Genomic DNA, 13,866 nt, shown 5'->3' on the forward strand with positions numbered 1-13,866 from the left:
CACTTTGGGTGAATTATAGAGTGAATTGAAATTTGACAATCACTATATTGGTCATATAAGCAAATCATGAAATATCTATACCAATATAAAAAGACCCAAAAAGGCAGATCTAATTAATCTTGGCCATGAAATCATGTCAATCCAACGACCTAGACTACTTCAATGTCGAGCACTCAACACGTTTAGAGTGCAGTTACCTTCATGCCAAATATACTGCTAATCACATAATAACACATAAATAATATATTACTTAATGTTTGTATGCACTTAATATACTTTCAAATTAACGTGCATTGCACGTACACATTGACTAGTTAGTATAAGAAAGAGAAATTTCACATACAAATATATTACATATTTTATGATTGTGAATAACCATTGATTATTTTCAAACTTGATCGAATAAGTTGAAGTTGGACAAGGAAGACAACATAATGAGTTATGTTTGGATATATTTGCATATAAATTATAGTGTTATGGATTCTCCAACATGTGATGCTTGTTTATAATCTTTTGCTAGCCAAAAATTTCTGTACTAAGTAGGAATCTGCTTATACATCCAAAATACTTGGGCCAAGTTTATTTCATGAGTGTCCACCATATCTACGTGTATATGGTATTTCACTGCCATTCAACTAAATTTGCATGTGCCACCTCTAAAATCTTCAAATAAACGTCAGTTTTGTGCACCCTGGCCCGGGGAGGGCACAGCCGCCGCTGCGCGCGCAAGCTCTGGCCCTGCAAGGCACCACAACCCTGTCGCCCCACGAGCTCCGGCGGCATTCCTCCCCGGCATAGCCGCATCCACATGATGGGCGTCATTGTCGTCATGTTCTTCTCGCCACAGTGACTGCAGGTGGGGACGCTTGTTTGTTGAAGCGACGTGAAGCATTGCTCGGACATGTCCGGGCACCCTCATATTGTCCTCAGATTTGAGACGGGTTCGAGGTACGCAGGTCAGTCCGGTCGTTTACGATGAAAATAAGGAGCCCGGTTCGATCAGCTTTTTTTGACCGGGCACTGACGGGCGGGTGTTTTGGACGTTTGAGAAGTATGGATCCGGTTGTAGATGCTCTGAGACCAACATGCCGGCCGTGTGTCCGTGCATGCATAGAGCTGTACATGTTGGTCGGACGACCGCGACAATCGCAAAAGTTATATCATGCGGGGCCTCGTGGGTATGCAGTGGCGGGTCGCAGTGAGAGGAGCTCGGTCTCCACGGTCTTCCGTTTCAAAAAGGAAAATGTCCACACGATTCAGCTTGTTGTCATCGGAAAGAAGAAAAAGGGTCATGTTGATTCATAACACTGGTGCACGTCTCCATCATCTATCTCACCTTATTTCCCCTGAAAAAAACAAAAGCAATTGAAAGCAATCACACTCGCTGAAGAGCATCAGAGCTAGTGGCCTTGACAAAGTGAGACGGTCACTGTTCAGTCCACGGTGCACACACATGAAAAGTCTGCCGTTCAAAATTAAAGTCTGTAATCCAGAGCCAGTCTCTCCCCCCGACCCCCGCGTCGCCTCCCTGGCGGCTCGGGGGAAAACCCTAGCCGCCGCGACACCCATCCCCTCCTTCTCCTAGTCTCGCCGCTGCCGGAGGGTGCCTCCCGGCAAAGCTCGGGCCGGCCCTGAGGAAGGCGGCGGCGGGGCTTCAGCTCTCTCTGGCGCGTCGCGGGCGTGGGTGGTTTCGCTCGGCCCGGCGGCGGCTTGAAGCGGCGGGCGTCGGCGCGGTGAGGAGCGCGGGCGAGTCGCTGCCGGTGCGTGGAGGTCCTTGTGATTCGCAGTGGCCGGGCCAGATCTGGGCCTTGCCAGGCCGTGTCTTGACGGCCTCGCTCTGGGGCGTTGCGGTGCTGCCGGTCGGGCACATGGGTGGTGGCCGGCGCGGATCTGCTGCGCCGCTGCCTCGCGGTGCTGCCGGCCGGGCACCGCCGTGGGCGCGTGGTCCGGATCTGGGCTTGCACGAGTGAGGGCGCGACGTTGCCAAGGCGTGGGCGCGGCAGAAGATGCGGGAGATGAATGGCACCCCGGTGTTGCATCCTTCTGTTGGTGGTTCGGCAAGCTCGACGTTGCTTCGGGTGGGAGGATGAGATGGTGGTGGCTGGAGGGAGAGGAATGGCCTCGCTGCAGTTGTTGCATCCTTCATTGGGAGAGGAATGGCCGGCAGGCGTTGCATCCCCGGGGAGATGAATGGCGTTGCGCTTGGTTGCATCCTTCCGATGGGAGACGAATGACGCTGCTAGGGGTTGCATCCTCCGTCCAGTGGGGGATGCGGATGCAAGGTTGGAAGCACGTCGAGCTTGTCGGGGAGGTGCGGTTGGCCGTGGAGGCAGGGATAGTGGTTTGGTGTGTAGGCTGATCGGATCCTGGGTTCGGGCTATGCAGGTGAAACTGCCGGCGAAAGTCGTACTCCGGTTGCGGCCAGAGTCGTTGATGGCGGCGCTTTCCGGCGTCGCTCCCTCGTTGGAGGCATCGATGTAGCTGCTCTCATCTTGCCTTTCCCGACATGCTTCGGGGGAAACCCTTGATCTAGTTTAGATCGGACGATGGCGGCGCTATTTGGTGTCGCGTTCTCTCTTGGGGGCATCGTTTCTGGAGGTGGATTCGGTCAGAGGGACTCGTGGCTCGTGAGGGTGTGTGTGTTTGTTTGCTGAAAGGCGCCGTTTGTATGGTTTTTGGGTCCGGTTTCCCTCATAAACTGGACCAATCTTCTTTCTCCTGATCAATGAATTTGGTAGATCAACTACCAACATTCGAAAAAAATTAAAGTGTATGTAGACCTATCAACGCATGAAACATGTTAGGGTCCAGCAAAAATTCAAGATCCTAGCCAATTGATCCCTCACATGAGATCTCGAGGGAAAAAACACCTTACGCTCACAGCTTACCGAACGGCTATTAAATCAACTAGGTGCCCATGTCAGCTCCAGTGGTTCAATAACACCTGGTTTATTCCATTTAGGCCTCCTTTAGTTCATAGGATAGAAATGTTATAGGAATAGGAAAATTATAGGAAATGAGATGACATGCATCTCAATTTCTATAGAGAAAGAGATGTCATTTGATGCATAGGATAGAAATTTTTTCGTTGAGTCTTTATCTAATGTTTTTTCCTTCAAAATGTGAAGGATTGATTCCTATCATATATAGGAATAGAAATCCATTCCTACAAACCAAAGGGCCTCAAAGAAAATTTTCCTATGTAAATCATATCCTATAGAAATCCTATGACATTCCTACAAACCAAAGGAGGTCTTAGTTCAACCTAATTCCCATGGAAGAGTCTGCCTCTTCCTAACAAAGTAAAGAGAGAAGGAGAATAATAAAGAATGTGTTGTCCTCGTCTAGGAATTAGGAAAAGTTGTAAAAAAGAAGACGAAAGTAAGCTCACCCAAGATATTGCCGTAAAAACTTGAGTTGTTGGGAAGCACGTGATGCCTCACTACTTTATAGCTTGGTGAAGCCACACCATCGATTACCATCACATTTTTTTTCTTTTGACACGCTTTTCAAGTAGATGACAAGGGTCAAGCTGAACTGCATAGGCCTTTCAGAGCCCCACCATCCATTCATGACAGAAATATCTTAGTTGTTTGAAAACACACGATGCCTCATCACTTTGTGCCTTGGCGGAGACACATAAGACATCAATCATCATCATATTCTTTCTTTTCCTGACACGCTGTTTAAGTACATGACAACATGTGGACATTTGAAGCCCCACCTTACATTTTCAACAACAACAAATAAGTTGATGAATGGACTCGTAAAAGATCTAATCGATGATCTGTCAACAAGTAATGTAACTTAAAGTTGAGGTTGTACCCGCTGATGGCGTTCAAGCGTGATTGATCTATGGGAAGTTTTACTCCAATAAGTTTAGCGAATAAGTTTAGCGGACCGGCTAGAAACGACCAAAATTTAAAAGAGTAAAATTACTTCACTTAAGGATACTCGTTAGTTTACTCCTATAAATTATAGGGGGGCGGATAGAGTCCTCTAACATGTTTAAACAATGTTGTTCATAGAAGTTTGATAGATATTCCATGGGTTCATAATAAATTAAACAATGACCATCTCACTTTGTTAAAGCAACTAGCTAATATTTTAGGCTCTGGCAGTCGAACAACATTTTGAATCGTTGCTTTGGGAGGAAAACTAAGTCTTGAAGAGGATCCAATCTCTTTCAAGCAAAGTATAGAGAAACAAGATAATGAAATAGAGAATGACTTAGCTTTGTTACTCTAATCTAGAATTGTAGAAAAAAGTGGTGAAAAGAATAAAAAATAAAGCTCACTCAAGACAATGGAAGTGCCCCCCCACAACTTGGCATACCACGTGTGCGTGGGATATGGCCGAACACAACAGAAAGCACCGTATATGAACGAGAGGACAAGTTAGATGACTAGAAACACATATTTTACAAATTTATGCATCAAACTGACCGTCACGTGCAAGTTCTATAACTCCTAGTGTGTTTACCTCTATGTTGTTGAAAAGCACATGATGCCACATCACTTTATGACTTGATAGAGACATACCGTAAATCGCCATCACATTCTTTCTTCTGTTCACACACTTCCCGGGTAGATCACAATTTATAGACATTTGAAGCCCCACTTACCATTTTCAGCAAGGATAAAGAAGTTGACGAATGGGCTTGTAAAAGATCTAATAGATGATCCACCAACAATTAATGTAACTCAAAGCGGAGGCTGTACCCGTTGATGGCATATTTTTTAGAGTACCCTTAGGCGTACCATATTTATATAGAAGACGGAAATCAAGTACAAAAAATTACGACTTGCTGCGAACAACAAGTGTAGTTGGAACTCCACAACTAACGTGATAGTTACAGACACAACGCAAAAGGGCCTGCCCTAAACCAATCATCTAGCCGTGTCATAACAAATACCGACTGCCTCAAAGAGCAACAACTCCAACCGGATTTCCCTTGCCAACGCACTACCCACCCTTTAATACCGACAAGTGGATAGCGGGACTCGATCGGTCCCGAAAAAGGCATCATCTTCAAATCACCATCAGTTGTGTACGTAGCGCCCACAAAGGTCAACTCGGGCAGCGGCAAACACCAGAGAACCATCGACAGAACCTCCAAGCCAAGTCTCCACCCGCGATGCTCTCAATAGAGTAACGACGCCACACCGCCGCCATCGTCGTTCGTACAGTGGACCAAGGCTTTCGCCTAAAGACCACAATTTGATCAAGATAGGGAGATGGTGACACACCTCGACAAAGCCTCCAAGGAGGGAAACACCTGCAGGGTCGAGGAAAGACCTCTCCAGTTCCCATCCATCCTCATCCGCTGGCACCATGGGCGTGGGCTGGCACACCACCACCAGGCAACCACCCCATGCCACTTCTGCAATACAGGGCCCCTCAGAGAGAATCCGGCGCGCCGAGCTGCCCACACGGATGCGCGCGCGCCCTCCAAAGCTCCCCTATGCAGGCCTCTACTCTAGCCTCCATATCAGATCCAGCACCGATCCCGGCTGTGATTCCACCATCTCCCCAAAGGAGCCGCCTACCTCAAGCACGCCGGCGTCAGTAGCAGCTCATAGCGTGCCCGGGCCACCGCAGCAATTCCCGTCCGCCGCTCCCGGCCACCACATCTAGCCTAGATCCACAACCGCCAAGGTCCCGTGCCACGATCTCTAGCTCCCACCTCAGACCGCCGCGCCGCACCACCTCGCGACCGCGCTCTGCCACTCCCCGTGCTCTCCTCCATGCGCCGCAGCACCGAGAACCACCGGCCACCACGCCGCCCTCGAGACGGCTATCCCGCGCAAAGGAGCCCCGACATGGCAAGCAGACCTGGCCCGCCGCCTTTGTCGACCAGGCGCCACCCCATCGCCTGTGGTAGTGGCGGCGGCCAGGGATTACGCGGAGAGGAGGCGCTCGAGGCTAGGGTTTCGCCTCCGGAGCCGCCCGGGGGTTGGGGCGAGTTCTTCTTCCTGAAAAAGGCGGCCCCTGCTGATGGCATTTAAGCATAAAAAAGAAGAGAACCAGATAATCCAGTCACAAATTTGTACTTCTAGGCAGCTAGATGATCAAAATGTTGAGTGAGCCACGGTTTGACTGGTGGTTAGAGTGGTATGGGTGCTGGTAGTGCACGAAGCAACGTGGGTTACATGTGACCCTTATAGATTTAATGTTAAATTTAATGGGACCTTCTTAGATTCTATTGCACCGTTTAACGCATTTATCATGTAGCCTTTTCACTTTTCGTATGTGGGCATGTGAAGGATTAGTATCGTAGGATTTTGATTTGTCATGTTGGATGCTACAAGTTTAACGTATTGTGATGTCCCGAGACTTTTGATTGATTTTCGATGTGTTCAAAATAGGTTAAAAAATGACCATCTCACTTGTTAAAGCAACTAGCTAGTAATGAAGGCTCACGCAGTCCAACGACATTTGATTTGTTGCTTTTTGACCAAAACAGAATTCTGGAGAGGATCCAACCTCTTCCCGGCAAAGTAAAGAGAAACAAGGCACAACAATAGAAAATGACTTAGCTTTGTTGTCCTCGCCTGATATATATAAAAAAGTTATCAAAAGAGTGAAAAATAATGTTCACTCAAGATAATAGATTGAAAACTTGGGTTGTTGGAAAGAACACGATGCCTCATCACCTTATGCCTTGATGGAGACACAAGCCATCAATCTTATCACATTCTTTTTTTTTGACATGCTTTTCAAGTAGATGACAACATGTGAACATTTAAAGCCCCACCTCTCATTTTCAACAAGGATACATAAGTTGATTAATGGACTCGTAAAAGACCTAATTGACGATCCGTTAACAATTACTGTAACTCAAAGTTGAGGTTGTACCCGCTGATGGCGTTCAAGCGTGATTGATCTATGGTAAATTTTACTCCGCTAAGTTTGGGGATCAGTTTGAAACGACCAAAATTTAATGGAGTAAAATTACTCCACTTAAGGATACTAGGTCGTTTACTCCACTAATTTACAGGGGATCGGCCAGAGTCTTCTAACATGTTTAATGTGATGTGATGTCCATAGACTTTTTATAGATTTTCCCTAGGTTCATAATAATAAATTAAACAATGACCATCTCACTTTGTTAGAGCAACTAGCTAATAATTTAGGATCTGGTGGTCGAACAACATTTTGAATTGTTGCTTTTTGAGGAAAACTAAGTCTTGAAGAGGATCCAATCTCTTTCCAGCAAAGTAAAGTGAAACAAGCTAATGTAATAGAGAATGACTTGGCTTTGTTACTCTTGTATAGAAGTTACTAAAAAAAGTGATGAAAGAGAGAACAAAGCTTGCGTGGTTGAAAAGCTCATGATGCCTCATCGTTTTATGCCTTGATGGAGATATGCCATCAGTCGGCATCACATTCTCTCTTTTTTGTCGCGCTTTCTGAGTAGATGACAACATGTAGACATTTGGAGCCCCACCTACCATTTTCAACAAGGATAAATATGTTGATGATTGGGCTCGTAAAAGAGCTAATTAACTATCCATTAACAATTAATGTAACTCAAAGTTGAGATTGTAACCGTTGATGGCATTCAAGCGCAGAAAGAAAGAGATTCAGTTATAATTTTGCACTAGCTAGCTAGCTGATCAAAATGTTAAATGAGCCATCGGGTCACATGTGTATGCTTACTAGGAATCAATCACACATACGTAGTTTTCAAAGAGGGTATAGGCGCTCTGAGGCAACTTCCACATACGTAGTTTCCTGCGGTGAGAAATCATCGTATGTGTGGGTCTCTCGCTCGCATCGGACGCTCCCCGCTGCGTCGCTTGGCTATTTAAACAGCCCTCCGGCCGGCCGCCTCCAGGCCAGGCTCCAACACGACCCCCGCCCCCCTCCTCTGGCCGCCACCAGCAGCAAGCGAGGACCCAGCGACGGTGAGTCCCTCCCCTTCCCCTTCTTCCCTTTCCTTTCGTCTTGAGATGCGGAAGAGAATTATACAAGAACTAACCCGCGCAGTTGTCGTTGCTAGCTAGCTTGGATTGGATCCATTACATGGACACCCCGCAAAAGAAGGCTGGATCCACGGGCAGGAAGATAGCGTCTCCGTGCCCGGATGCTGTCCGGCTGGTCAGCCAGTGGACACTCTCCACCGGCTGCTTCTTCCTCGTCATCTTCGCACTCGACCACGCTTTCGACCACTTCAATTTCCAAATCCCGTGCAGCCCGGTAAGTAGAACCGTCATCTACCTCCATGATCGACATTTTGCTCCCACTTAGTTGGTCTTTTTTGCTCAAAAAGAATCTTAAAATGGGTGTTTGTCTGCAGTCCGGGATCTTTCTGCGGTGCGTCGAGCCCACGGACGCGGTGGCCCTTGCCAACGCCGCCGCAGAAAGCGCCGGCTGGATCGGGATGCTGTGGTGCGGCGCGGCACAGACGGCCGCGGCCGCGCTGGCTCTGCATCTCCCATGCCGCTACCGCCGGGTCCGCCGTGCCCTCGCCTACATCGCCCGCGCGCTCGCCATCGTCGGCCACAGCCTGCACGCCCGCGCCACCGTCCTCCTCTACGCCGCGGACCCAGGATCCCTCTTCGCCGTGATGGGCTGGACCCTGATCATAGTCTTCTTGGCGGTGTTCGACCTCCTCTGCTTCCTGATCCTCATGCTGGGACGTGAGGTGAGGACTGAGTGCGACTGATGATTAGGGCAAAGCAATTGATCGAGTGTGGTGAATCTAGCTAGCTGCTGTCGCAGTGTTAATTCTTGTTGATTGATACTAGTCACCACTACCACTTACTACCCAGTCCACCAGATGGGCTATATAATTACTTAATTAGTACTCCCTCTGTAAACTAATATAAGAGCGTTTAGATCACTAAAATAGTGATCTAAACACTCTTGTATTAGTTTACAGAGGGAGTACTTTGTATTGATCGTGGTCACTCTTGGTATGTATGTGAATGGTTATATGCATGCACTAATGTTGTTTCCCGTTCCGCCGTTGAGTCAGTGTGGCCGTGTGGGCGTGCATCTGCCCGTGGAGAGTGACCTGACCTGACCTAACCTGAGCTGAACCAATCTGCGAGCCAAGAATTCACGTGTTGTGGCAGAGCATTACGACGAATGTGCTCCCCATTCAGGCCTTGTTCGGTTGCATGTAAATCCGAGTGGATTGAAGGGGTTTGAGGAGGATTTAAACCTCTTCTAAGTCAAAATATGAACCAATCCTTGCCAATCCCCTCCAATCCTCTTGGGGAAAGGATTAACCGAACAAAGAGGGAGAACAGCTACGTACGTGACTTGACTTGCGGCTTCCACGCACGGGTCCTGACAAGGGCTCAACCTCTCTTGCACATCGCCTTACCTCTTCATGCTCAGCATAGTGATCTGTGCTCGTGACCCTACGAGCTGCATGTTGGTGTGGACAGTGCATGGGTGTTATGCTGCCGAGTGTCGTAGGCGCTCCACCTGCATCTTCATTGTAGGTGTCTACGTTTCTGCGATTTCCTGGTGCATGCATACAAACCACACGAACGAGGAACATGGCATAATCTCTCACGTCGTTCATTTCTCGGCTCCCCATTCCTCTCTCCTGACCAGGTCCCCAGTGAGATGCGGTGGCGACGGATTTGATCAGATCCCCGAAGAGCTGCGGTGGCCACCTAGCGGATCCGACCTAAACCACGGCATGGGTGGTGCTCGGGCAACACCAGGTGGACACCGCCTTGCACCCGTCGGGGGTAGGGGCTGCACCAGAAGGTGCTGCGACGGAGCCACCTCCTCGTCACGTCGCGGGGAGCCGGACGGTGGAGGCGAATCGGTATGGAGATTGTGGCTTGTCCAGCCCGTGAAGATGCGCGCATGGCCGACGAACAAATCGACGGCTTGGGGTGTGAAAGCAGCTCGTCCCCTCGGGCATGGAAATTGTCCCCGAGAGTTCTTCCCTTGGACGTTACTAAGGGGAAAAAGTCCAAAATAAACTTCAAACTTGTAGACAAAAGCTAAATCAAATCCTGAATTTCAATCCCGAAAATCAGCACAACGAACTCTCCAATTTCTTATCCGAAATAGCTTTCTCGCGCCTCACTTGGGTCTGACCTGACGTGTGGGCCAGAGGAAACTTTACCGAGGCCCGATTAGTCGCAAGTCCGGGCTCATGTCTTTTGGCCAGATTCAACGTCCAGGTTTTGAAAAGGAGTCGTCGGATCCTGATTGATGGTTGGATTCGATGAGTGTCCTCCGCGCATGTCCTAATTCGATCTGACTTTGGTGTTGGAATGAGCGCCTCTCAATCTTCCTTCGTCTTGTCTGACACCCAGCTCATGAAGGCTAGGCTCCCACGGAAACCCGCGACGCGCTTTGACTACTCAACCTGGGACAGATGTTTAGACCTGACCTAGCAGGTCGATTGAATATGTGACGAAGGCAAAATGTTGTAGAAGACAAAGATTTGACTTGGTATGAGTCATGCTGGTGCCGATCTGCTCGCCGATCTTAATCTCCATTGAATCACCGCGGTTACATAATGGTACCTGCATGGGCCATCATTGTCGGAGTTCATTCCGGTAAATCTTGGGTAGGGGGTGTCAAGCTAGTAGCCTTAACATGATGGTAACATGGGCATGGGTTTTTACCCATGTTCGGTCTCTCCTTGAAGATAAAACCCTACGTCCTGAATTAGTTGTATTGATTTCGGATGGAGTGAAAAGTACATGTTGATCTACAATGTGATCATTCGGTGACGTCTACGAGCCCTATTCCTCGGTTTATATAGGTATTTGGGGGTCTAGGGTTACAACCTAGTCGGTAACGTACAAAGCGAACCTGTAGTAGACGACCTCTAAATATCTTGGAGTATACGACAAGTCTTCTGGAGCCTTCCCATAATATGCCATGGGCTGCCTCGACGGCTGCCTCGACGTGGCCCACTGGTGAACCAACATGGGGATCCTTGGCCTGGCCCACCTGGCCGGGAGATGACATGATGAGTGAGCCTTAATTTGGGACATCGTCATGTAGAGACAACCGTTTAGAGGTATGGACTTTTCATTTGTGAGATGTGGGCATGTGTAGGATTAGTATGGCAGGATTTTGATTTGTTATGTTGGATCCTACATTTTTAATGTGTTGTGATGTCCCCAGACTTTTGATTGATTTTCCATGTATTCATAATAGATTAAACAATGACCAGCTCACTTGTTAAAACAACTAGCTAGTAATGTAGTCTCTAGTAGTCCCACGCCATTTGAATTGTTGCTTTTAGACCAAAACAGAATCCTGGAGAGGATCCAACCGTTTCCGCGCAAAGTAAATAGAAACAAGGTAAAGCAATAGACAATGACTTAGCTTTGTTATCCTCATCTATGATATATAAAAAAGTTATCAAAAGAGTGAAAATAAAGATCACCCAAGATAATAGATTGAAAACTTGGGTTGTTGGAAAGCACATGATGCCTCATCACTTTATGCCTTGGTGGAAACATAAGCCATCAATTGCCATCATATTCTTTCTTTTATTGACACGCTTTCCAAGTAGATGACAACATGTAGACATTTGGAGCCCCACCTACCATTTTCAACAAGGATAAATATGTTGATGATTGGGCTCGTAAAAGAGCTAATTAACTATCCATTAACAATTAATGTAACTCAAAGTTGAGATTGTAACCGTTGATGGCATTCAAGCGCAGAAAGAAAGAGATTCAGTTATAATTTTGCACTAGCTAGCTAGCTGATCAAAATGTTAAATGAGCCATCGGGTCACATGTGTATGCTTACTAGGAATCAATCACACATACGTAGTTTTCAAAGAGGGTATAGGCGCTCTGAGGCAACTTCCACATACGTAGTTTCCTGCGGTGAGAAATCATCGTATGTGTGGGTCTCTCGCTCGCATCGGACGCTCCCCGCTGCGTCGCTTGGCTATTTAAACAGCCCTCCGGCCGGCCGCCTCCAGGCCAGGCTCCAACACGACCCCCGCCCCCCTCCTCTGGCCGCCACCAGCAGCAAGCGAGGACCCAGCGACGGTGAGTCCCTCCCCTTCCCCTTCTTCCCTTTCCTTTCGTCTTGAGATGCGGAAGAGAATTATACAAGAACTAACCCGCGCAGTTGTCGTTGCTAGCTAGCTTGGATTGGATCCATTACATGGACACCCCGCAAAAGAAGGCTGGATCCACGGGCAGGAAGATAGCGTCTCCGTGCCCGGATGCTGTCCGGCTGGTCAGCCAGTGGACACTCTCCACCGGCTGCTTCTTCCTCGTCATCTTCGCACTCGACCACGCTTTCGACCACTTCAATTTCCAAATCCCGTGCAGCCCGGTAAGTAGAACCGTCATCTACCTCCATGATCGACATTTTGCTCCCACTTAGTTGGTCTTTTTTGCTCAAAAAGAATCTTAAAATGGGTGTTTGTCTGCAGTCCGGGATCTTTCTGCGGTGCGTCGAGCCCACGGACGCGGTGGCCCTTGCCAACGCCGCCGCGGAAAGCGCCGGCTGGATCGGGATGCTGTGGTGCGGCGCGGCACAGACGGCCGCGGCCGCGCTGGCTCTGCATCTCCCATGCCGCTACCGCCGGGTCCGCCGTGCCCTCGCCTACATCGCCCGCCCGCTCGCCATCGTCGGCCACAGCCTGCACGCCCGCGCCACCGTCCTCCTCTACGCCGCGGACCCAGGATCCCTCTTCGCCGTGATGGGCTGGACCCTGATCATAGTCTTCTTGGCGGTGTTCGACCTCCTCTGCTTCCTGATCCTCATGCTGGGACGTGAGGTGAGGACTGAGTGCGACTGATGATTAGGGTAAAGCAATTGATCGAGTGTGGTGAATCTAGCTAGCTGCTGTCGCAGTGTTAATTCTTGTTGATTGATACTAGTCACCACTACCACTTACTACCCAGTCCACCAGATGGGCTATATAATTACTTAATTAGTACTCCCTCTGTAAACTAATATAAGAGCGTTTAGATCACTAAAATAGTGATCTAAACACTCTTGTATTAGTTTACAGAGGGAGTACTTTGTATTGATCGTGGTCACTCTTGGTATGTATGTGAATGGTTATATGCATGCACTAATGTTGTTTCCCGTTCCGCCGTTGAGTCAGTGTGGCCGTGTGGGCGTGCATCTGCCCGTGGAGAGTGACCTGACCTGACCTAACCTGAGCTGAACCAATCTGCGAGCCAAGAATTCACGTGTTGTGGCAGAGCATTACGACGAATGTGCTCCCCATTCAGGCCTTGTCCGGTTGCATGTAAATCCGAGTGGATTGAAGGGGTTTGAGGAGGATTTAAACCTCTTCTAAGTCAAAATATGAACCAATCCTTGCCAATCCCCTCCAATCCTCTTGGGGAAAGGATTAACCGAACAAAGAGGGAGAACAGCTACGTACGTGACTTGACTTGCGGCTTCCACGCACGGGTCCTGACAAGGGCTCAACCTCTCTTGCACATCGCCTTACCTCTTCATGCTCAGCATAGTGATCTGTGCTCGTGACCCTACGAGCTGCATGTTGGTGTGGACAGTGCATGGGTGTTGTGCTGCCGAGTGTCGTAGGCGCTCCACCTGCATCTTCATTGTAGGTGTCTACGTTTCTGCGATTTCCTGGTGCATGCATACAAACCACACGAACGAGGAACATGGCATAATCTCTCACGTCGTTCATTTCTCGGCTCCCCATTCCTCTCTCCTGACCAGGTCCCCAGCGAGCTGCGGTGGCGACGGATTTGATCAGATCCCCGAAGAGCTGCGGTGGCCACCTAGCGGATCCGACCTAAACCACGGCATGGGTGGTGCTCGGGCAACACCAGGTGGACACCGCCTTGCACCCGTCGGGGGTAGGGGCTGCACCAGAAGGTGCTGCGACGGAGCCACCTCCTCGTCACGTCGCGGGGAGCCGGA

General features: G+C 48.9%; 2 protein-coding genes across 2 annotated transcripts; both read left to right on the forward strand.

Moving 5' to 3' along the window:
• Positions 1–7,855: 7,855 nt before the first annotated feature.
• Positions 7,856–8,902, forward strand: LOC123106421 (uncharacterized). The gene is made up of 3 exons (XM_044528593.1): positions 7,856–7,910; positions 8,006–8,202; positions 8,303–8,902. The coding sequence occupies exons 2-3, from the start codon at positions 8,029–8,031 to the stop codon at positions 8,669–8,671; spliced, it is 543 nt and encodes a 180-aa protein (XP_044384528.1). The 5' UTR covers positions 7,856–7,910; positions 8,006–8,028; the 3' UTR covers positions 8,672–8,902.
• Positions 8,903–11,944: 3,042 nt separating this feature from the next.
• LOC123106422 (uncharacterized) lies at positions 11,945–12,918 on the forward strand. The gene is made up of 3 exons (XM_044528594.1): positions 11,945–11,999; positions 12,095–12,291; positions 12,392–12,918. The coding sequence occupies exons 2-3, from the start codon at positions 12,118–12,120 to the stop codon at positions 12,758–12,760; spliced, it is 543 nt and encodes a 180-aa protein (XP_044384529.1). The 5' UTR covers positions 11,945–11,999; positions 12,095–12,117; the 3' UTR covers positions 12,761–12,918.
• The last annotated feature ends 948 nt before the right edge of the window (positions 12,919–13,866 follow it).

Source organism: Triticum aestivum, chromosome 5A (genome assembly GCF_018294505.1).
Source record: "Triticum aestivum cultivar Chinese Spring chromosome 5A, IWGSC CS RefSeq v2.1, whole genome shotgun sequence".
NCBI classification, from domain to species: domain Eukaryota; kingdom Viridiplantae; phylum Streptophyta; class Magnoliopsida; order Poales; family Poaceae; genus Triticum; species Triticum aestivum.